The 25,176-nt window shown below is 46.7% G+C and overlaps 1 protein-coding gene across 4 annotated transcripts in view; it reads right to left on the bottom strand.

Moving 5' to 3' along the window:
* LOC127582057 (serine/threonine-protein kinase Nek6-like) overlaps positions 1–25,176 on the bottom strand; it is a 162,990-nt gene that overhangs the window by 3,294 nt on the left and 134,520 nt on the right. For all 4 annotated transcript variants that reach the window (XM_052037024.1, XM_052037023.1, XM_052037025.1 and 1 more), the window contains one exon: positions 8,096–8,209. In XM_052037024.1, coding sequence (XP_051892984.1) covers positions 8,096–8,209 — 114 coding nt within the window. The remainder of the gene's footprint in view (positions 1–8,095; positions 8,210–25,176) is intronic.

Raw genomic sequence — 25,176 nt, 5'->3', positions numbered from 1 at the left:
GTTTCTACCAGTGTTATGTGTCTGTGTCTGTAATGGTGTCTCTCTGGACCATGACTCTTTCTGGTCAGTCATGGTAATTGGTCAACGCTATTTTAGTTCAAGTGCGAGAAGCTGCATCTGGTATCCAATAATTCAGTCCACTAGTGGAACTAAGCCATGGCAATGAGTGGATGTCTTTGCAACAGTGAGGAAGATAAATAGAGGGGTGCAGTGGGTGGCAGAAGAACAATGGGCCAGAATATTGTAGTTAGTAGCAATTTGATGACCTTGACGATTCCCCCCACAAAGATCCAGCAAACTCATTCAAGAACCCTCACCCCACTCCCCCGACAGCTTTACAGCTCAATGGGATTCCTGGTCCCACCAGCTGTGCATTATTAAGTTGGTTGAGCAGCAAAAGAAACAAAAGGTAAAGGCATAATCATTTTCGAGTGCTGAATAAAAGCCAAATGATTCAGGTACCGTTGTTTAATAGGATTAATGGAATTGAATTCAGCAAAGTTGCCCAAGTTCACTCTACTTCTTCTGGAGTTTCTCTGCATCTGGCGGATGGTGTGAGCTGAGCTGGACATGTGAGCAGCCTTTCAGTGCCTGCGACCTGAGAATGGATCCTTACGAAAGACAAAACCTTGACATCGGTCCAAACCAGATGTTGATCCAAACCAATCTCAGTCAATGTATTCCATTAACTCAGGAGAGTCATGGACTCATTCGTCCCTCTGCCTCCGAGCAAGGGTTTATGTGGGTGGAATTAGCTGCCTTGTTTATTCCTAGTTGCAAAAATAATTGGGCTTATTCCTATCTCAGGGAGTGAATGGTCAACGTGCAATGACTGTACTGAGTTAATTCCCGAATCAGAATTCAGCACCCTGTGTCCCAGACTGTGAGTTGTAGGTAGTGACACAGAAACCTTCCCACTCCGTCTTACTGACCAGCCAGATTAATCTATTCTGATATTTTCTTCCTGCATATTGTAAATGTCAAGCAGATAAAAATAACTTGTGCATGTTTCACATTGTTTTTCCTTCAATGGATTCAGGAATGGTGGGGAGGGGAAGCAGTGAGGATGGGGGCAGATCTTCAGCTCAGATCCCTGAGTTTTACCAGCGGCTGCATGGTAAGGAAGCTCTCAGAGAACATGGAACAGTACAGCACACAAACAGGCCCTTCGGCCCACAATGTTGTGCCGAACTAATTAAACGCCTAACTAGACTAATCCCTTCTGCCGACGCAATGTCCGTATCCCTCCATTCTCTGCACATTCATGTGCCTGTCTAAGATCCTTGTAAACACCTCTATTGCATTTGTTTTCTCAACTTCTCATCTGTGCCAGCTCCACTTGACTCTTAATTCATCAGTCTTTCAAAAAATTACCTCCCTCCTCACCCTATTTCTACCTCCATTTAAAAAGACCACTCCCTTATCTTGTAACTATGTCCCCTCCTTCGAGACCCTCCCACTAGTGGAAACGTCTCAACATCTCAACCCCTTAATGCCCCTTTGGATCTTATATGTTTCAATAAGATTCCCCTACCCCCTCTTTATTCACTGTCTAAGCCTTCATTATTTTGAACAAGTTTGTCCAATCACCTCTCCTGTTTCTCTCACCCCAGACTCCCCAGGCTATCCTCACAACCGGTTCCTCATTATTGTGACCAATCCAGTCAATCGATTTTGTAGCCTCCCTAAAACCTTCACTCCCCAGAGTTGGATATAATAGTTGTGGCTGAATTACTGTCCAACTGAACTTCAATAATAAAAACAGAGACATAATAAAAATAATGAAAACAAGCTGCTGGAAGAACTCAGCGGGTCAGGCAGCATCCGTGGAGGCAGAGGGATCTCAACCCAAAACGTCGACTGTCCATTCCCCCCTCACAGATGCTGCCCGACCCGCTGAGTCCCTCCAGCGTTTTGTGCGTTGCTCCAGATTCCGGCGTCTGCAGCCTCTTTGTGTCTCCATTATTTCATGTAATGTGCTTCACCGACCTTCTCAGGACCGAGAGTGCAGAGGGGAGGTAGCCAGTATGTGGAAGTGAGGGGGAGGTTAGAGACAGAAGCTGGTAGGTGATTGGTGGGACCAGATGAGGAGGGGATGATGGGCAGATAGATCCAGGTGAGGGAGGGGGAGGGGATGGGAAAGATGAACCAAGAGAGAAGAAGAACAGGTGAATAGGTATGTGGGTGATGGGCAGATGGTGGGGGAGGGTAACAAGTGGGGGAGGGATGGAAAAGCCGAACAAAGGGAGAGGGAACCTGGGGGGACGGGTGGGTGGGAAAGGAACACGGTGAGGGAGAGTGGGTTTACATGAAATTGGAAAATTCAGTGTTCATACCAAGCAGAACATTAAATTTTCCAATTTCATGTAACCCAGAATCGGCTGCTCAAGCAGAACATGAGGTGTTGTTCTTCTAATTGGCAGGTGCAGTAGCGTAGCGGTTAGCGTAACGCTATTACAGCGCCCGTGACCCGGATTCAATTCAAGGACGTTCTCCCCGTGTCTGCATGAGTTCCCTTCGGGTGCTCTGGTTTCCTCCCACATTCCAAAGACGTACGGGTTAGGAAGTTGTGGGCGTGCCATGTTGGCGCCGGAAGCGCGGCGACACTTGCGGGCTGCCTCCAGAACACTCTACGCAAAAGATGCATTTCACTGTGTGTTTCGATGTACATGTGACTAATAAAGATCTCTTATCTTCATTTGTGTTGACAGTGAAGACTGAGGATAGACAGGTTGGCGTGGGAACAGGAAGGAGCGTTGAAGTGACATACAATCAGAAGTTCGCGATCGCCATTGCAGAGAGAGCGGAGGTGCTCTGAAAAACAGTTGTCTAGTCGACGTCTGCGCCTCGTCTGTGTAGAGGAGGCCACATCGAGAGGACCAAATGCAGTACACCAGGTTGGAGGAGATGCACGCGAATCTCAGCCTTACCTGGGAAGGCTGTTTTGGTCCCTGGATGGTGGTGAGGGAGGAGCTCATCTACCTTTCATAAGGAAGATCATTAACCAAAAACACTAACTCTGGTTCTGCCTCCACAGATGCTGTCTGACCTTCTGAGTATCTCCAGCATTTTCTGCCTTTATTTCAGATTTCCGGCAGTTTTTTTTATATCAACATGTCTGCTTTTGTACTTCCTAGTCTACAGCCCCAGATCTCTTCTGCATTTCTAACCCGGAACACCATGTGCCCTGTCACTTACACAGGTTTAAATCCAGAGTTAAATCCTTGAGCTTCCAAAAGACTTAAATATCACAGGTTTGCCCACAACATCGATTCTAAGGTAGTTGATTTTAAAAATGATATTACCTACAGAAGTCATACTGCAGCAATCGAGGGGCCCAGTGGAAATACATGATTTATGACTGGCTTATTCCTCTTTTTAAATGATTTTGTTCATTTAAATTTTTTATCGCTGCATTATGATGCATTATAAGTAGAATTGCAGCAGCTGGTTATAAATGTATCTATGAAAAATGCAGTCTTGAAAATTTTTACATTTTATTAATGGGTAAATTGCTTTTGCTGAATACGTTCAGGAAATTGAGCTGATGACTTTTATCTTTTTGTTTTTGCACCAACTCATACTTTGGGTTGATCAAGTTCCTCATCAGTGTTCAATTATTATGAACCCTATTACCTCACAGTCCTAGATTCAAGCTCATCTTCCTGGCCAGATTTCGTTGCCATCTGTTACAGCCTGGTGCTTTGGAACAAGTCTCCTTCCTCACACCCAGAATGTTCTGCTATCTCTCAGCTTTGCCAGAGGGGCTTTTGAGGTAGAGAAAGGAACCAAATCGGTCCATTGTGATGGAATACCTGCAATTTACTTGCAGGGACAAGTGTGCTGAGAACCAGGCAGCTAAAATCTGAGTCCTTGCTTCATCAAAAATACAAGTCTGAATTTCACATGTCCAACTGATAGAGAAAGCACAACAAATTCACTTAAATTTACCATCGGTTTGTAGATAACCTGAAAGAGGTCAATGAACCTTTATCCCCAGGGTCGAAATGTCTAATACTAGAGGCCGTGCATTTAAGGTGAGAGGGGGTAAGTTCAAAGATGTGTGGGGCAAGTTTTTTTACACAGAGAGTGGTGGGTGCCTGGAATGTGCTGCAAGGGGTGGGGGTGGAGGCAGTTACGACAGAGGCATTTAAGAAGCTCTTAGATAGGCACATGAATGTGCAGAGAATGGAGGGATATGGACACTGTGTAGGCAGAAGGGATTAGTTTAGTTAGGAATTTAATTGCTATTTTAATTAGTTGGGCACAACATTGAGGGCCGAAGGGCCTGTTCCTGTGCTGTACTGTTCTGTATTCTATGTAAACCTCTAGATTAGATTACCTAGATTATTGGATTATCTAGCTATAAAGGGTGCTTACTGGTAGATTTGTTTAACAGAGTAGGCAGTGACAGAAATGGAATAGCCTAGCTTTTAGGAGGGGCTGTTTAGTTACTATATTGCATGGACCAAGAAATGGAACTGGCTTGACAGACAATCTGATCTTTACCTATTCCTCAACTTCATATATTTACCCGCAGGGTTTCGCAATTACCGCCCAAGGTTTGAACATACGCTCTCTTCCTCCTTGTAACTACATTATTTTTCTATAGTTTTGTTGCTTCATTAGTATTTTCTGCTTCAGCTGTGCCGGAGTGAAAGAATCAGGGTCAAAGGTAAGTTTCTCAACAGAAATGCCTCCGGCGCAGATGCAAAACCACTAGTGTGACTCCGACAGGTAAACTCAGTGTAAACTTTGCAGAGCTCATGGGGAAAGCAAGTGACTGTGTACTGACGACAAAACCAGAGGAGGAAACCAGAACATTTCTCCACTCCGGCAATCTTCCAGAAACGTGTGGCAGGAGTTCAGTGAATCCCTGTGGAAATTGTATCAGCACCACTTCAAGGGACTCTATGGTTAACAGAGAATATTACAGGGGGAGTGATAGTTTTAAAATGCTAATAAAAATTTTATGAGAAAGTAATAGAGAAGTACACAGAGAAGCTACAATAAAATAATTTGAAATTAGTGGCTATAAAATGCAGATGAATGTCAAATAATTGACGAACAGCTGGAGAAGTCTTTTGAGCAAAGAAGTTCGGAGGGAAGATTGTCAGAGGTGTGTTGGCTTGAGAGAGGAGAAGTAGAGGGAAGCCATTCCCCTCAGTAGATGGGTCAAGGGCCAGAGAACACAGATCGAAGGCGAAGGGCAAAGAGATGGAAGGAGGGGTGGTGCCTGGAGAATAAATTTCAAAGGCACAGAGCAGTTACCGAGCATTCACTGCCTGCAAGGTTGGTGGATGTTGAGTCATGTGCCTTCCAAAAGAAATCAGATGGACACGTGGGAGAAAATAATTTCCAGGGTTGCAGGGAAACAGCAGAGGAATGAGACTGATAGATTGACCTTAAGGGAGCGAGCACTGACGAAGGGTTAAGTGGCTTCCTCCTGTCCTGTACTCCAGCTGAAAATATAAACTAAGCCCTATGGAAATGCAAGGTGAAGTGTGAAAACACAGGGCAATTCTATCAAACGTCAATGAAATAACATTTCCAATGAGGCATCTAAAAAAAAATTCTGAGATTATATAAAGCACACAGATTTCTACTGGTAATCCCCAATGTGAATTCCACCACAAATATTATACCTATTTTGTAAATCCAGTCTCTGGGAAGATTGCGAGACAGATTTATTAGTGAGACAATAGGATCCAAGGTTCCTGACAATAAAATTGCAAACGTATTTCCCACCAAACTTGGGCAAATGAGAGAGATAAAAATGTGAACCAGTGAGAATATAATGCTTTGGATAATGGAAAATTAGCTCAAAAAAAAGGAATATTTGACCACTCAACAAGGCTTTTTTGGAGTTCCAATACATTTTTCATGCAATGTTTTAATCTTGTTATTGTCTGATCAATGTTTAAGGTTCCAAGCAGTTGTTGGTCTTTTTCTGTGGCATTTACTTCTCAAATGCTTTGGACAAAGGTCTCGGGGGTTAGGTTTGCACATGAGAGGCTTCGCCATGCGCCCAGTGCATGGAGACTTTTGGTCACCTCTGCTGCAAGTCCATTACCAAAGGGCCTTTGGCAAGGACTCAGAGCAGCCAATGAGGTACGGCATCTGCTGTTAAAATACCACAGATGCTGGAAAGCTGAAATAAAGGAGGCAATGCAGGAAATACTCAGCAGATCAGGCAGCATCTGTGGAGAGCGAGATGGTGTTAACATGTTGATGGGCCTTCCACAGAATTGGGAAAGGTTGGAGGTGAAACGCAGTAAGTTGCTGTGAAAGGGGGAGGGGCAGAGCGCCTAAAGGGAGGTCTGTGATAAGGCGAGAGGCAGGAGCGGTTAAATAACTGAGGCACAAGAGATTCTGCAGATGTTGGAACCTGGAGCAACACACAAAAAGTGCTGGAGGGACTCAGCAGGTCAGGCAGCATCCATGCAGGGAAATAAACAGCCGATGTTTCGGGTCAAGACCCTTCATTAGGACTGGAAAGGAAGAGGGCAGAAGCCAGAATAAGAAGGTGGGGGGGAGGGGGAGGAGCACATGCAGTCAGGGGAGAGGTGAGTCCAGGTGAGAGGGGGAAGAGTTGAAGAGCAGCAGAGATCACAGAAGGGAAGCAGTGAGAGAGAGTCTTACAGAACTCCCATCGAAGAGAGGAGGCAAACGTCTTCAAGGTAGGCATCCTCTCTTCGACAGGTAGGGGTGCTGGAGGCAGGTGAGAGAGGGTGGTACTTGGTTCACCCAGTTCTGATGAGAAGTCATCAACCTGAACCATTAATTCTCCCTCCACAGATGCTGCCTGACCTGCTGAGTACTTCCAGCACACGTTGTTTCACTTTTGAAGCACAAGCCACTGTTGCAATGTGGGAAACCAGAGGGGCACCTTGTGCACAGCAAGATCCCACAGACAGCAATGCGATAAGGTGCAGCTGACCTGGTTTTGTGATGTGGCTTGTGGGTACTGGGATGATATCAGGCACTTTTAAACAGTGCCCTGGAGAGGAGGAGGGCTGAATTTGGTAATTTGGCTGAGAGGGTGGGAGTGGGGACAATTTGTACACATGTAGCTCAACTCCAGTTCGTCCATATTGGTATTGGTGTTCGTTTATTATTGTCACTTGTACTGAGGTACAGTGAAAAGCTTGTCTTACAAACCGATTGTACAGGTCAATTCATTACACAGTACAGTTACATTGATAATCTGGCCTGATGAGTATTTTGTGTTTTCTGTATGACACGGCTTAAGTTCGGAGACACTTTACCCCCAAGGATGTGAGCTGCAGCCTTGTGCAGTAATACTAATCACCGGAGACAGAGGAGACTGGAATCTGTAGCAAACAAACTGCTGGAGGAACTCAGTGGGATCAGTGATCTGGTTTCACCCTCAGACTCTGAACAACGTTGGACTGCATTGGGCTTTTATCCACAGATGCTGCCTGACTTGCTGAGTTCCTCCAGCTCTTTTGTGTGTTGCTCCAGACTCCAGCATCTGCAGAATCTCTTGTGTCTCCATAGAAAAGCACTGCGCTTGTCCTGAGATCTTATATTCTTAGTAGAAAATGCTGTAAACACTCAGCAGGTCAGGCAGCATTTGTGGAGAGAGAAACAGAGTTAATGTTTCAGGTCAAAGACCCTTTGTCAGAATTGTTCCATTGCATCTTCAATCTAAAGTGGTAGTCCTGCTTCTCTCTCTACAGATGCTGCCTGACCTGATGAGTGTTTCCAGCATTTGCAGATATTTAATTTTCAATTTTTTATCAATGATTATTATTTCATACTCTCTTTCCCAAAGTGCATCCAACACAAGACTCAATACTGTGTCAACTTAGAGCTCTCCCTTCATAGACAGGCCTTGGGTTCATCCATGTACTTATTGAATGCTAGAACAAGTATGGGGGGCTGAATGGCCTACTCCTCCTTCCTGCAGTCTTTCATATGTTGTTCACAGTGGGAATTTGGCCATCTTCATTCTACACCCAAGATCCGACAATTCACCCATATTAATGTGGTCACTGCATTCACGTACATTCCCCAAATATTAAATGCCTCCAACACCAAGCCATGCTTTGATGAAGAGCTCACGACCTACCTTCTCGGAGAAGTGCTCTGCTGGAAGAGGCGGGTAGTCACATTGCTCGATCTTTTTACAGAGAGAAAAGAGATTCATTTTATCTCCATAAAATGGGCTCTGGAGGGCGGCCATCTGTCAGGGAAGGAAGCAAATGAAGAATAGTTTCAGACAAGTCTTGTGTTCTGTGTTCAGTACCTCCAATTCAATTATGTTCCATTACTGTAAATCTCCAAGTCATAATCATGAGAGTCATACTGTCATACAGCAAGGAAACAGGCCCTTCGGCCCAACTGGTCTATACTGACCAGGATTTCCATCTAAGCGCATCCCATTTGCCCACGTTTGGCCCATATCCCTCTAAACCTTTCCTATCCATGTACCTACCCAAGTATCTTTTAAATATTGTTGTTGTACCTGCCTCAACCACTTCCTCTGGCAGCTCGTTCCACATACTGACCACCCTCTGGCTGAAAAAATTGCCCCTCAGGTTCCTATCAAATCTCTCCCCTTTCACCCTAAACCTGTGCCCTCTAGTTCTTGATTTTCCAACCCTGGGAAAAAGACTGAGCGCATTCACCCTATCCATGCCCCTCATGATTTTAAGCACCTCTATAAGATCATCCCTCATTCTCCAAAGCTCCAATGAGGAAAGTCCCAACCTGCTCAAGCTCTCTCCATAACTCAGTCCCTCGAGTCCTAGCAACATCCTTGTAAATCTTCTCTGCACTCTTTCCAGCTTAATGGCATCTTTCCTATAGTAGGGTGAACAAAACTGAACACAATATTCCAAATGCGGACTCACCAACATCTCGTACAACTGCAACATAACATCCCAGCTTCTGTACTCAGTGCTGTGAAACATGAAGGCCAGTGTGCCTTTTTCACCATCCTGTCTAGCTGTGATGCCACTTTCGGGGAACCATGTACTTGTACTTCTAGGTCCCTCTGTTATGGAACGCTCCCCAGGGCCTCTACTGTTTACTGTGAATGTCCTATCCTCATTTGTCTTCCCAAAATGCAACACCTTACACTTATCCGAATTAAACTCCATTTGCCATTCCTGGGCGCACTTACCCAGCTGATCAAGATCCCTCCATAAATCCTGATGATCATCTTCACCGTCAATGACACCACCTATTCTAAGTGTTTGCACAGCTCAGATAGACGAATACTTGATGGGTGGTATAGACATGATGGGCTGAAGGGCTTATTTCTGTACTTGCAGGTGTGGAATTTTCTGGGCACTGGTGTATGGAAGGATCAAGCCTCAAGAAACTCAAGATCAAGAGTGCTATGTGCTCCCGCAAAAGTTGCTCCTGATCTCGATCCCAAATGACCAGTGATGGACAAGGCCCCACAAGTCCTTGACTTTCAGCCAGAGGAAAGAGCCTCTCAACAGCCCCCTGTCAAACTCTTCCAGATCACAGCCCTCTCCTCCTTCTGAACTCTCCACCCCCACACCTGAGCACATCTGGATTCACTGATGGGCCCTTGTCACCACAGTGAAGAAACGAGCTATTGAATTTTCTGCTTCAAAATGGATGTAAAACTTTGCCCAGATTTTAAGCAACCTTGTTTTATTGTAAACTTTAAGCGATAAATCAACTTGGCAGAGAACAGCACTTGTTAAAATGACACCAGTATGAGTTACATTAAAAATTTAAAAGCTTCCACAGTTCTTCTTAAGCACATTCGACCAATAATCCATCCTCAGTTACATTGGCCAAGCACACAACAAACCCACACCTCTCATTTTTCCTTATGACACTAAAAGAGGCCATTTGTCCCATCAAGTCTATGCTAGCTCTCAGAGCAATTCCATCAATTCCGTTCTCCCACTTATTTCCCTGTAACCTCTTCTCATCTTTATTTACCTCCCACCCACCTAGAGTGGGGAATATTGGCACCGGAAGCATGGCGACACTTGCGGGCTGCCCCTAGAACACTCTACGCAGAAGATGCATTTCACTGTGTGTTTCGATGTACATGTGACTAATAAAGATATCTTATCTTATTTATAGTAGCCAATTAACCACCAACCCCCCCACCCATTTGAGGAAACAGGGGCACCATCCAGTCACAGGAAGAACGTGCAAACTCCACACAGACAGCTCCCGAGGTCAGGATCGAACCTGGGTCACCGGAGCTGTGAGGCTGCGGCTCTACATGCTGCAGTATTGTGCTGCCTCCCAAATGCAGTCCCATTTTAGTTATTCCTTTGCAGAATACCAGCGTCGCTGGCAAGGCCACCACGTGACCTGGACGTGACTGGCTAGCTGGGTGGTGCTGGGGTCACCGGCGCGTCAATAGATCTGACGTCAATGAAGCAGACGCCATTTTACAACAGTCCTGCTGCTTCACTCGCTTCTTTAAAGAAAAACATTCCAGATTATTGAATTAACTCCCAGGGCAGGATGTGAACTCTTGTTTCTGGATCATCAGTCCAGGCCTCTGTCCAGGAATCTAATCATTACATCGCCATTCCCACGTTCAGACACTTTCAGTCCTGGTGCAGTATTTGCGTGTTTCATGTGTGTAGCAGGGGTGACAGAGGAAAACTTCTACCTCACACTCGCTTACAACATCTGGCCCTTTGGGTACATGTGGCTCCCAACATCCCCATCCCGTCAGGCCCATTCCCTCTCTTCCTTACTTCCCTGTAGCCCTGCCACAATTTTTTTCCACATGAGCAAGACTTACATTGATTTAGCCCCTTTCATGGTTTCAGGACTATTTGCAGCTCCCTCTAGCATGCTATACCATTTGACAAGATCATGCCTCAACACTAGCCCACACCCTCCAATTCTCCTGGTGTCCGAAAGTCTACCCTGAATAACTTCAACACTTCAACAACCACAACCACCAAAGTGTAGAGTATTCCAAAGATCTATCACCCTCTCAGTGAGGAGATCCCTCCTTAGTCAGAAGTGACCAAGCCCTGACCCTGAGACCATGCTCCTTTATTCTGGGTTCCTCCTGTCAGAGAGACACTTCCCCACAAGGAAAATACCTCACAGTTCTGACTCTACAAATCCTTCTTGGAATCTCAGGATTCCTTCTTGGATCTCTGATTCTTCTGAACACAAGCAAAGGCTACTCTCTTATTAAGGCAACCCCCTCTTCCAGAAATCCAGTTATAAAGTTTTCGTAAAGTCCACCATAGAATTCCCACTTTTGCCGTGTAGCATTCCTCAAATGATGTCTCCTAAAACATCCATGAAGAATCTATTGCACTGTTATTGCATGGAAATTTAAAATCTTGCACAACATAAGTCAAATAAAGTTCTCCACATGGATATCTAAACTCCCCTGCATACAAAATCTTTCTGGTCTCTCCAATGAATATTCCTGAAAATTCCCTCAACCTGTGGGTGAATTGAAGGTAATGCAGGCTGCATTCTAATTGATGGATATTTGTAGCATGAGTTACCTTCATGCTATGGGTAGGTTATTAATTGTACCAAGAGTCAGTTTAACAACCGCTCAAGGGGTGCACTTTTCCAACGTTTTCCATGGAGCTGGGATAGGTGCCTATTTAATCTGGATCTTCCCACACGGTGAGGAAATGCAAACTAGAAGAACAACACCTCATATTCCTCCTGGGTAGCCGACAACCCAATGATAAGAGAACCATGAATTTTCCAATTCTAAAGTTGACTTTTTTTTGTTCTTATTGTGTCCTTTCTTGTAAAAATTGTGCATAATTTATGTTTAATTTATGTTTTTCTTGTGAATGCTGCTTATCTGATGCTCTGTGCCCGTGATGCTGCGGCAAGTAAGTTTTTCATTGCACCTGTGCACACATGGACTTGTGCAGATGACAATGAACTCAACTTTGACTTTGACCTTGACCTTACCTCCTGTGTTCCCCCGCTCCCTCTCTCTCTCTCCTTCCAGTCTATCTCCGGTCCTCCCACTTTTCCTAAACCCCCATCACCCATTTTTGTCCCCACCCCCATGTTCCATCATCTATCATCCACACACTTCTCCCACCGGATCCTCTTCCCCATCTGGGTTCCATTTCCCTGAATGCTTCCCATTTCCACCTTCCCTACTTCTCAGATCCCGGCACATGTGGTCCTTGTGTCCCTGCTTATCACCCTCCAGCCTCTGTCTCCACCTTCCCCCACCCCTCCCCTCCGCTCCCCTCCCCTCCCGGCTCCAGCTGCCCATCACCCCTTAGTTCACCAATCACCCACTGGCCCTTGTCCCAGACCTCCCACCTCTCCTCTTTATTACTGGTCACCTCCCCTCTCAACTCTCAGTCCTGTGGCAGGGTCTCAACCCAAAACGTCGCCAATTCCTTCCTCCTCCCCACAGACGCTGCTCGACCCGCAGAGTTCCTCCAGTGGCTTGTCTTTTGCTCCAGATTCCAGTGTCTGCTGTCCCTTGTCTCCCTCTTCCCACATCACGTTTGTGATAAGCGCTGAGAGGTTTCCTCCCACACCCCAAAGACGTGCAGGTTGGTAAGTTAATTAGCTGCTGTAAATTGCCCCTAGGGTGTAGATGAGTGCTAGAATCTGGGGGCAGTTGTTGAGGATGTGGGGTTACCATAGGATTGGCATAAATGAGTGGTTGATGGTTGGTACAGAGTAAGTGTACCGAAGGGCCTGTTTCTGTGCTGTATCTCTCTGTGACTGTGAGATATGGAATATCATTACTGCTGAAAAGTATGTTTAAAGTAAAAAAAAATTTGCATTTATAAGGAGCATCTCAACATCTCATTGTCTCCGACCAACATCAACCCTTTGAAATGTGATCAGTGCAAATGTAGCTCTCTAAATGCAGCCAAACAATGTCCCAACGTACGAAAAATAGATGGTTTGTATTAGCTGATCAGGTTACTGGGGAGAATCCTCCTGCTCATCTTAACAAACCTCCACTGAGTCGTCTACCTCCAGCTGATCAAACTGTTGGGCTCTCAGCTTAACATCCAATCCAAAAGGCAAGACCAATACACCAGCACTCCCTCAGAACTGCATTAGAGACCTCCAATAGGCCAGCACTCCCTCAGAACTGCATTAGACATCTCCAATACGCCCGCACTCCCTCAGAACTACATTAGAGATCTCCAATAGGCCAGCACTCCCTCAGAACTACATTTGAGACCTCCAATATGTCAGCATTCCCTCAGAACTACACTAGAGACCTCCAATACACCAGCACTCCCTCAGAACTACATTAGAGACCTCCAATATGCCAGCACTCCCTCAAGACTACATTTGAGACCTCCAATATGCCAGCACTCCCTCAGAACTACATTAGAGATCTCCAATAGGCCAGCACTCCCTCAGAACTGCATTAGAGACCTCCAATATGCCAGCACTCCCTCAGAACTACATTAGAGATCTCCAATACACCAGCACTCCCTCAGAACTACATTAGTGTCAGGCCAAAGACCTCTTTTCAGGACTCTGGGGAGTTGGAGTGAGCTATGCAGTGAAACTGCAAGTCGCTCTGTTACTTGGGCCGTTTATTTCCAACAGGATCAGTGAACAAGCCAGTGAAATGTTGGAGTGTGTTCCAAAGGCTCCGGCTGCAAACCCCAGTTGTGATCTGGGTCCTCCTGCTGGCTTGGACCACGCAGATGGTGTCCCGGTGCACTTGCCCAGCCCTGCACCTTCTGGTGCTGCGGCTGGTTCAGACTTCGGACCTGATAGAATCTAAAAAAAGACAATTGCAGCAGTGCTCTGCATTCACACGCTGGGGAGTCAGCGGTACTAATGGGGGGTCTGTCTTCGGGAATCGTGCGAAGACTCGGTAGGCAAGAGCTGTGTCACTGCAGCAGCCAGTCCACACCCTGCCCCAGCTGCTTATTAATCCATAATGTGATTCAAGTGCTTCTTGCCATTCTCCCTCACTGTCACACACGAAGGCAGATAATGCAATCTTGCCTCCTTCTAATGAAACACTACTGGGTAATTGTTGATATTATCTACTCTGTTTAGAATGTTCATGCAAACTGCTCGCACGGACCTGTGACACCTCTCATCTTCAAGAATTTTTTTTTTTGCGCAGCAGCTGAAGTTGATGTAGCTCAGTGTTTTTAATAAGGTATTATTTGATAATTGCTTTGACCCTTCACCCCGGGATGTGTCTCCCGCTCATTAGCATGCCAGCCAGGGGCTTGCTGCTGTTGGGCTGCTGACAGCGTCTGCCACCGCATGTCAGCGTGCAAAGACGGCCGCAGTCGCTGCCAGCGCTCTGCAAATGATAAGTAGCACTGACAGAGAATTAGCCGGATGGTGATGAGCTCGTTCTTTAACCCTTCGAGCATGCTGTGGGTGAGGGAGCGTGACTGGCCCGGGGGGCTTTCGTTGCACACGGATGACTGATTCCCAGGCTGAAAACTGGCACAAGCTTGGCATAGAAAGGGAGAGGGAGAGAGGGGGTGGTGGGGGGCACATGGAGTCATGGAGAGGTACGGCAGCGAGACAGGCCCTTCGGCCCATCGAGTCCACCTGACCATCAAACACCCGTTACACTATTCCCCACATTAATCCCACTTTTTTATATATTCTTCCCACATTCCATCCTCTGCCATGGACTCTGAAACCTTCTAAGAGTTAAACATAGAACAGTACAGCACAGGAACAGGCCCTTCAGCCCACGATGTTGTTCCAGACTAATTAAACTAGTAATGAAACACCTAACTAAACTAATCCCTTCTGCCCACACAATCTCCACCTCCCTCCATTCTCTGCACATCCATGTGCCTATCTAAGAGCCTCTTACGCCCCTCTATCGTATCTGCCTCCACCCCCACCCCTGGCAGCACATTCCAGGCACCCACCGCTCTCTGTGGGAAAAACTTGCCCCGCACATCTCCTTTGAAACTTACCCCCTCTCACCTTAAATGTGTGCCCTCTAGTATTAGATACCTTGACCCATGCCTCTCATAACCTTATAAACTTCTATCAGGTCTCCCCTCAACCTCCACAGTTCCAGGGAAAATAACCCAAGTTTGTCCAACCTCTCCTTATAGCACATGCCCTCTAATCCAGGCAGCATCCTGGTAAACCTCTTCTGCACCTTCTTCACACCCTCCCTATAATGGGGCGACCAGAACTGAATGCAATACTCCAGATGTGGCCTAACTAGAGTTTTATAAAGTTACAATATAACTTCCTGACTCTTGAACTCAATGCCTCGACTAATAAAGGCAAGCACGCCATATGCCTTCTTTACCACCCGGTCAACTTATGCGGCCACTTTCAGGGAGAAAGTTCCATTTGATTCCATCAGCCTCTTCTTGCTGGGAGGGTGTGTGCAGACGGTGTGTTGGTCCGGGTCCTGTTTCACCCCACCAGTTTGAGGGCACACGACTCTGTGCTCTGGGGGCTGTTGCCAGGAAAACAAACTCGCTGCCCGTTGAGAGGCCCCAGCAGTCCAACTAGAACCTGCGGCTCTTTCAGCTGAAGGAGCAGTCAGCTGGCTCACCCTCGGGTCCTGCAGCATCGGGGGGTTGGATGAGCCTTTGGAGAAGTTGGTGTTACAGACGGAGTGTCACAGAGTTGTACAGCACAGGAACAGGCCCTTTATCCCACGGAGTTTGCTCCACCTGTTTACACTAATCCCACATTAATCCCATTTGATCCTCATAGTGTCCTAGAGGCATACGAGATGGAAACAGGCCCTTCAGGCCACTGTGTCCACTTTGACCATCAACCACCCACTTACACTAACCCTACACTGATCCCAATTTATTCTCCCCACAGACCCATCGAGCCCTCCAGTTTCTACCATTTTAAAAGACATTTGGACAGGTTCATGGATTGGAAAGGTTAGGCAGGTTATGGGCAAATGGGACTAGCTTGGATGGGGATCTTGGTCAGAATGGACCAGTTGGGCTGAAGGGCCTGTTTCTGTGCTGTGTGTCTCTTTGACCCACACACTCGGGGCAATTTACAGCAGCCAATTCGTGGAGTCATGAACATGGAAATAGAAACAGAGCTCATGGAGTCACTCAGCAGGTTAACACGTTCCTCGGCCTGCGTCCATGTTAACCAACATCCACCCATTGTGGTCTCCCTGTAATCCACCCCTTACCTACACTGGGGGCCATTTACAGCGGACAGCTAGCCTACCGACCCGCACATCTTTGGGATGTGGGGGGAAACCCACACGGTCACAGGGAGAACGTGCAAACTCCACACAGACAGCGTCGGAGGTCAGGATCGAACCCAGGAATGTGGAGATGTGAGTGAGCAACACTACTCACTGCACCACCGTGCCCCCCCACCCTGGGGTAACCTCCGTGTCGTCCCACCCTGGAGTAACCACTGTACCGCCCCACCCTGGGGTAACCTCCGTGCCCCCCACCCTGAGGTAACTGTGCCATCCCACCCTGGGGTAACCACTGTGCTGCCCCACCTTGGGGTAACCCACTGTGCCCCCCCACCCTGGGGTAACCACCGTACCCTCACACCCTGGGGTAACATCCGTGCCGCCCCACCCTGGGGTAACCATCGTGCCCCCCACCCTGGGGGAAAAGACCAGCCTCGACCAACCTCAATAGCAAAGCATTTCCATAGAGGCTGAGTGTTAGGAAGGGACATGTGACCCTCAGCCCAGCTCATTACAGCTCAGCTGGGGCTGGGACCCCCGGACAAGGGGGTTAGAGCCCTTGGAGCAGTTGGTGTTACAGCTCTGGAGTCGCAGAGTTGTACAGCACAGAAACAGGCCATTCAGCCACCATCTGTACTGACCATCAACCATTTAATTCCACATTGCGACAATCACTACACCTCCAGAGTCCTAAATTACAGTGCAAAAGGGGGCTTTGTCTATGAGCACCAGGGACTCTGATACGTATTTCAGTAACTAGGACTTGTACATAAATTTTCATCAATTAATTCCTTTTTGCAGTTTCTTCTTTAACTATCCACACCGATTAAAGCTTGATGTCTCTAAAATGGTGCTTACACCAAGTGAGAATAGTTTGTGCCCTACAAGAGGAACGTCACACCTGCCAGCCTGTGTGTGGCAATGAGACAACAGAACAGAGTTATAAAAATACACCTAAACCAAAATCTCCAGTAGTTTGTGCCACAAAGCTCCAGTTGCTGAAGCGTTCTCCAAATATTTTCTTCAGCATTTCACGCCAAAGTAACTGGCTTCAGTTTGGAACTCATTCCTTCTCTCGTCTGTGGAAAGCAATTCGAATTCAACTCCACCATAAAAAAAACAAAATAGGGGTGACGTTAATTTTTGTTGTTTGTCGGTGTGGATTCCTGCCACAGTTCAATAAATCTAGGGAATGACGTCCAGGAAAGGAATGCCTTATTTCTCTGGCAGTCAGAATGGAATTTAAATCTTTGTAGTAATATTCTGATTTTCTTTACAATTTAAATCAAGTAGTCAGGGGAGCGCTCCCTGACTGTGCCAGTGGTGTCTGTAGTTCAAGGTAACCAAGAGTGAAGTTTCTGAAATAAAAACAGAAAAATGCAGGAAACACTCAGCAGGTCAGGCAGCATCTGTGGAGAGAGGAACAGTTAATGCTTCAGGTCACAGACTCTTTGTCAGAACTTAAAAAAAAGAAGTTAGTTTTCTCTCTTTTTCTTTTTCTCTCTTTCCCAGTTCCGATTAACAGTGCTTGACTTGAAGCATTAACTGTTTCTCCCTCCACAGGCACTGCCTGACCTGCTGAGTGCTTCCAGCATTTTTCTGTTTTTATTTCAGATTTCCAGCATCTGCACGTTTTTGCTTTTCATTTCTGTTCCGAGACCAGGAAAAAACATTGCAAGCGGGCACTGAATGATTGGCTTTCCAAGGAATGAAGGAAGAGCGAAATCTGTTAGTTGAAATGCACACACAAAGACAGAGGAAATAGGAGCAGGAGGAGGACACTTGGCCCCTCAAACGTACTGTATCATTCAAGTGATGATGGCCAATCTGATCTTGGCCTTAGCTCCAGTTTCTGGCCTGTTCCCTATAACCCCTGTCTCCCCAATGGACCAAAAGTCTGTCCATCTCAGTGTTGAATATAGTAAAAGTCTCTGCTGCCCAGGTACTCTGCGGTACAGAATCCCCAAGGTTCATGGTCCTCTGAGAGAAGGAATTCCTCCATCTCCATTTAAATGGGTGACTCCTTGTTCTGAAACTCTGAAGCTCCAGAACCTCCTTCCAGGGGAACCATCCACCCTGTTGATACCCTTCAGAATCACCTCTTATTCTTCGAACCTCAAGACAGCTCCTCACCGCTCAATCTTTCCTTAGTCCTTAATCTTTGTAATTTTTATAAATGACTTGGATGAGGATGTGGAAGGGTGGGTTAGTAAGTTTGCTGATGATACAAAGGTTGGTGGTGTTGTGGAGAGTGTAGAAGGTTGCTGTAGGTTACAACAGGACATTGATAGGATGCAGAGCTGGGCTGAGAAGTGGCAGATGGAGTTCAACCCAGATAAGTGTGAAATGATACACTTAGGGAATCAAATTCGAAGGCAGAATACAAGGTTAATGGCAGGACTCTTAGCAGTGTGGACGAACAGAGGGATGTTGGGGTCCACATCCATAGATCCCTCAAGGTTGCCACGCTGGTCAATAGGGTTGTTAAGAAGGCGTATGGAGTGTTGGCCTTCGTCAGTCGGGGTATTGAGTTCAAGAGCCGCGAGGTGATGTTGCAGCTTAATAGAACTCTGGTCAGACCACACTTGGAGTATTGTGTTCAGTTCTGGTCGCCTCATTATAAAAAGGATGTGGAAGCTTTAGAGAAGGTGCAGAGGATATTTACCAGGATGTTGCCCGGATTGGAGAGCATGTCTTATGAGGATAGGTTGAGCGAGCTCGGGCTTTTCTCTTTGGAGAGAAGGAGGATGAGAAGTGACTTGATAGAGGTGTACAAGATGATAAGAGGCATAGTTCGAGTGGACAGTCAGAGACTTTTTCCCAGTGCGACAATGGCTGACATGAGGGGACATAATTTTAAGGCGATTGGAGGAAGGTATAAGGGGGATGCCAGAGGTAAGTTTTTTACAGAGAGAGTGGTGGGTGCATGGAATTCACTGCCAGCAGAGGTTGTGGGGGCAAATACATTGGGGACATTTAAGAGACTCTTAGATAGACACATGAATGATAGAAAAATAGGGGGCTATGTGGGAGGGAAGGGTTAGATAGATCTTAGAGCAGGATAAAATGTTGGCACAACATTGTGGGCTGAAGGGCCTGTACTGTGCTGTAGTTTTCTATGTTCTATGTAGCACAACAGTGCATTGGTTCACTTCCTCACAGCTCCAGTGGCAAGGGTCCGGTGCTGACCCCCGATCCTGATCCCCAGATTCTACCCCTCACCGACACACACGGGACCATCTACAGTGGCCAATTCACCTACCAATTTGCGCCTGGATTTCCTCCAGGTTGTCTGGTTTGTTCGCACATCCCAAAGTCGTGCAGGTTGTGAGGTTAATTAGCTACTGTAAATGGTCCCTCAGGTGTGGGTGAGGGGAAGAATCGGGAAGGGTGAGGGGGGGAATGTAAGGTAAGGTAAGATTTCTTCGTTAGTCACATGTACATCAAAACACACAGTCAAATGCATTTTTTGCGTAGAGTGTTCTGGGGGCAGCCCGCAAGTGTCGCCACGCTTCTGGCGCCAACATAGCACGCCCACAACTTCCTAACCTGTACGTCTTTGGAATGTGGGAGGAAACCGGAGCACCTGGAGGAAACCCACGCAGACACGGGGAGAACGTACAAACTCCTTACAGACAGCGGCTGGAATTGAACCCAGGTCGCTGGCGCTGTAATAGCGTTATGCTAACCGCTATACTACTGTGCCTGCTACAACGTAGGATTAGTGTGAATGGATGGATGTTGGTCAACATGCACCTGGGTCTGAGGAACCTGTTAACACACTGAGTGATTCCATGAACTCTAGAAATATGCTGGAGACAGAAAACAGTTTTTACACAAAAACTTATTAGAAACCAGAATATGTTAACTTGTTGAGTCAATCATACGTCGGGTGGAATTAGATTAAGTCATAAAATAAAATATAACAGTTTCCTAGCTGGTCAGGAACAGTTCAGACACAACACGCTGAACTACCTTCATCTCCGCAGCAACTTCCCTCTGCATTTCAAGGAAGTGTCTTGCCCTCATTTAGTGCTGTTTTACATCCGCTTGGTGTGCAGTGTTTGAAAGCTGGCTAGATTTATTCCTCTGCTTCTGTTTACCATACAGTTGCTCTGAAAATTGGACCTTTGGGTAATTATTGAATATGCATTGTTTAGTTTTGTTATTAAGAAACTCGATGCCTGACAATGGAACTGTCAAAACCAGTAAATGAGATTACTGATTTGCCCTTCTTAGCGTACACTCACAGTTCCGATATCTGATCTGGTCACAGACATAAACCCTCTTCTGTGAAAGTAACACAGAAGTGATTCTTAACAAAGAACGCACTAGTGTGTAAAAAAATAAGTAAATGTGTGCCAAATTCTAGGACGCACAATGGGTCTTACACTGGTGTGTGTAGGTATTGCTAATTGGGACGTCTCTGATCCTTGTAACATCCATGTTCATAAGCAGAGATGGCGTAGGTAAGATTAAAAGAGGAATATATACAACATTAAAACAAGTCTGCTTTAGAACTGTTCTGGAATCTTGGTGAAAGGACAGAACGATCCAGTCTCTAACTTGTAAGTTTTCTGTGTAGTTCCCTGAATGACAGGAGTGTATTGTTGGTGTCCCGGTCAGTTCAAAAGCCGGTGAGTGCTGGGGTTCAGAATCCGCGTCATCTCCGCATTTATATCAGTGATAATCTTACTCAATAAATTGGATTAGATGCAGCATCAGCTCGAGAACTGAGCCTGGAATTTCACACCATGCTCTCCTCTTCAGAAACTTGAGCTGACTGCTCGACAACGATCTGAGGATGGACGCTGCCCCCGACAATGGAATGAGCTGTGGAAGCAGAGTGCACCGCCCTGGTATCCCTACAGGGTGTGTTGAGCACTACCAACCAGCGATGAGTATCTAGACAGGAATGGAGACACAAGAGACTGCAGATGCTGGAATCTACAGCAACACAAAAGGCGCAGGAGGAACTCAGCGGGTCAGGCAGCATCTGTGGAGGCAAGTGGACAGTCGATGTTTCGGGTCGAGAACCTTCATCTGGACTGGAAAGAAAGAAGGGAGATAGCCAGACTGGAAAGTCTTGGATTGTGCAAGGGGGTTTATAGGTGAATGTTTAAGGCTTTTCATGTAAATTCTCATCGGGGTAAGACAGCTGAATCAAGTGGAAGATTCTGAGCAGTTTCTGAAACAACAGTTCATGCTTCAATGTCAGACAGAGGGAGGGGTGGTGACGATGTTTGAATTTTCCGTGTGACTCTCAACTTACTGGGTCTTGACAATACCTTTATTATATTTCTGCATATATCTCTTGCAAATTTCTACAGATGTACAGTGGAGAGCGTTCTGACTGGTTGCATCACCACCTAGTGTGGATGCTCCAATGGGCAGGATCGCAAGGGGTTGCAGAGGGTTGTAGACTTAGCCAGCTCCATCATGGGCACAACCTTCCCCACCATCAAGGACATCTTCAAGAGGAGGTGCCTCAAGAAGGCAGCATCCATCACTAAGGACCCTCAGCACCCGGGATATGCCCTCTTCACGTTACTACCATTGGTGAGGAGGTACAGAAGCCAGAAGACCCACACGCAACAATTCAGGAGCAGCTTCTCCCCCTCTGCCATCAGATTTCTGAACGGTCCATGAACACTACCTCGTTATTCCTTCTTTTGCACTATTTATTTGTTTTTGTAATTTATAGTAATTTTATGTCCTTGCCCTGTACTGCTGCCGCAAAACAACAAATTTCGCATCATCTAAGTCAGTGATAATAAACCTGATACTGATTGTGATTCTGCACAGAACTATGAAAGTTCAGGCACCATCTAGACCCAGAGGTTACACACAGGAGACAGGCACACTCCTCTGACGCAGGGCTCCATGGTCTCCCTGACCAACTCACTAGTTGGAGGCACTGATGTCTGGGTGCAGCTGCCACTGAACTTGCAGTGTGCCCACTGGAGAGAGGGAGTGAAGAGTGTTGCCCTTGCTCTGAAGCACAGCACCACACAAACTTTAATGACCTCACCAGATCTGACAAAGTAAAGGCACCGAGTATTCTCTCCTTTGCTTCACGGGAAGCCCAGGCTCGGGTGTCGCATGAAGGCAGCTCTTCAGTGACCACCTGCTCACAACACCCTCTGGTTTACTGTCCTGCTCTAGATCAACGTGGCCTCACTAATGGAGACACCAGAGACAGCAGACACTGGAATCTGGAGCAACACACTATCTGCTGGAGGGACTCAGCAGGTCGAGCAGCGTCTGTTGGGGGGGGGGGGGCGCGGAGAGGAAATGTCGATGATGCAGGGTTTCAATCTGAAACATTGACTTCCTCTCTCCTCCACAGATGCTGCTCGACCTGCTGAGTTCCTGCAGCAAATTGTTTTGTTGCTATAGCTTCACTAAAGCTGAAGGGCCTGTTCCTGTGCTGTACTGTTCTATGTTCAATGTTTGTTCCAATTCATCCTCGATCCCGAGGGACTACCCAAAATAGAGACTCTGACTTACGTATTGTACATTGGTTAATACAATGTTCACTGGATAACACGGTGTATACTGGAAAACGCAGTGTACGTGGATTAACACAGTGTGTACTGGATGACACAGTGTACATGGATTAACGCAGTGTGTACATGAATTAACTTGGTGTATACTGGATGACACATATACTTGGATTAACTCAGTATGTACCAGATAACAGACTGCAGTGTTAATTAATCTTAGCCAGGAACAGAATTCCAACCTGTAGAGAGATTACATACAAGCTCAACAAATTTCATTCAGTGTTCGGAGTTTATTTGAAGTGTTGAACAACACTAAGTTTTGGATAAGTTCTGATTTTCATGAAAACCCACACATTAGCGAATCACTTCAAATTTAGTTTTCCCAGTCACAGGCTGACCCATCCCATGTTCCATTCCAAGCACACAACGCTCCTGACTCTGGCATTCATCCGACCTGCGCTCTCCAGTGTTGGTACGGTCAGGCTCACAAGTTCCTCAGCACTGAACACAACAATTTATCTTCACCCATCTTTTTAAATGCTCTAGTCTATCGAAGTGCAGTTTGATATTAATCTCTCTCTGGCCACCTCCCATACATCTTCCTCTGTCAGCACTGATGGAAGTGGGAATCTATTCTGCTGCCTCAGTTACTGAGTTAGATTTAGAAAGTGTTCAGTGGGCCAAGGGGATCAATCTCCCAACTTCCTTCTTCCCTAACCTTAAGGGCTGTTCCCAAGGCAGCCAGTGATCCCAGAGCTGACGTTCCCATTGATTTTTATGCTCAGCACCAGGAATACTTTCCCTGACAGTAAACATCAATCAGCTGCATGATCTGTCCCCCTGCATCACCTGTCAACTGAATCTGTGAAACATGCTGTTTGATTTAACACACAGAGGCACTGCAGGACCTCAGCGGGTCAGGCAGCATCTGTGGAGGGAAACGGACAGTTGACGTTTCGGGTCAAGACCCTTCATCAGGACTGGAGAGGTAGCCGGTATAAAAAGGTGGCGAGAGGGGGTGGATCAAGAGCTGGCGGGTGATTGGTGGATCCAGGTGATTGATTTGAGATTTATAGAGTTATACGGAACTGGGACAGGCCCTTCGGCCCATCGAGTCCATCGACCACCCACTTACACCAATCCTATTTTACTCTCCACAGAGTCCCATACCCCAACTCCATCTACAAGTTTGCGGATGAGACCAGCGTAGTGGACTGGATCTCAAATAACGATGAGTCGGAGTACAGGAAGGAGATACCGAGCTTAGTGACATGGTGTCATGACAACAACCTTTCCCTCAATGTCAGCAAAGCATCAATGGTGCTGAGACCGAGAGGGTTGAAAGCTTCAAGTTCCTGGGAGTGAACATCACCAATAGCCTGTCCTGATCCAACCACGTAGACGCCACGGCCAAGAAAGCTCACCGGTGCCTCTATTTCCTCAGGAGGATAAAGAAATTTGACACGTCCCCCTTGACACTCACCAACTTTTATCGATCCACCACAGAAAGCATCCTATCCAGTACAGCAACTGCTCTGCCCGGGGCCACAAGAAACCGCAGAGAGTTGTAGACACAGCTCAGCGCATCACGGAAACCAGCCTCCCCTCCATGGACTCTGTCTACACTTCTCGCTGCCTTGGTAAAGCAGCCAGCATAATCAAAGACCCCACCCACCCCGGACAATCTCTCTTCTCCCCTCTCCCATCAGGCAGAAGATACAAAAGCCTGAAAGCACGTACCGCCAGGCTCAAGGACAGCTTCTATCCTGCGGTTATAAGACTATTGAACAGTTCCCTAGTACAATAAGATGGACTCTTGACCTCACAATCTACCTCATTATGGCCTTGCACCTTATTGTCTACCTGCTCTGCACTTTCTCTGTAGCTGTGACACTTTACCCTGTATTCTGTAATGAATTGATCTGGATGGATGGTATGCAAAACGTTTTTCACTGTACCTCGGTACATGTGACAATAATAAATCCAATTCTGAAACCCCCAGACTCTATGACTCACCTACACAACAGGGGCCAATTTACCCACCAACCTGCACCAGGCACAGCAAGATGCCACTGGTGGCAGTAAGGGAAAGGGTTGCTCTTGTGGAGTCAGTGTCAAGTGTCATAGAGTCAGAGAGAGATACAACACAGAAACAGTCCTTCAGCACACCAACCATCAACACTCATTTACACTCATCCTACATTAATCCCTTCTTTTGTATTCCCCACTTTCTTCTCAACTCCCCCCCCTCCCCAGATACTACCCCCACCTACACACTGGGAGCAATTTACAGTGGCCAGTAACCCTGTTGACCCGCACGTCTTTGGGACGCGGGAGGAAACCAGGACACCCAGCCACACAGAGAGAACGTGCATACTCCACACAGACAGTGGCCGAGGTCAGGACTGGACCCGGGTCTCTGGTTGGGAAAGGAATGGGGTTTGTGGGGGCGTGGGAGAGGCTGGTCGGTTTGCTCTTCCACAAAAGCCGGTGTAGACTCGACGGGCCGAATGGGCGGCTATTGTG

This window comes from Pristis pectinata, chromosome 23 (genome assembly GCF_009764475.1).
Source record: "Pristis pectinata isolate sPriPec2 chromosome 23, sPriPec2.1.pri, whole genome shotgun sequence".
In the NCBI taxonomy this organism is placed as follows: Eukaryota; Metazoa; Chordata; class Chondrichthyes; order Rhinopristiformes; family Pristidae; genus Pristis; species Pristis pectinata.
The sequence above is the reverse complement of the archived record's forward strand: the minus strand, read 5'-3'. Positions and strand labels throughout refer to the sequence as shown.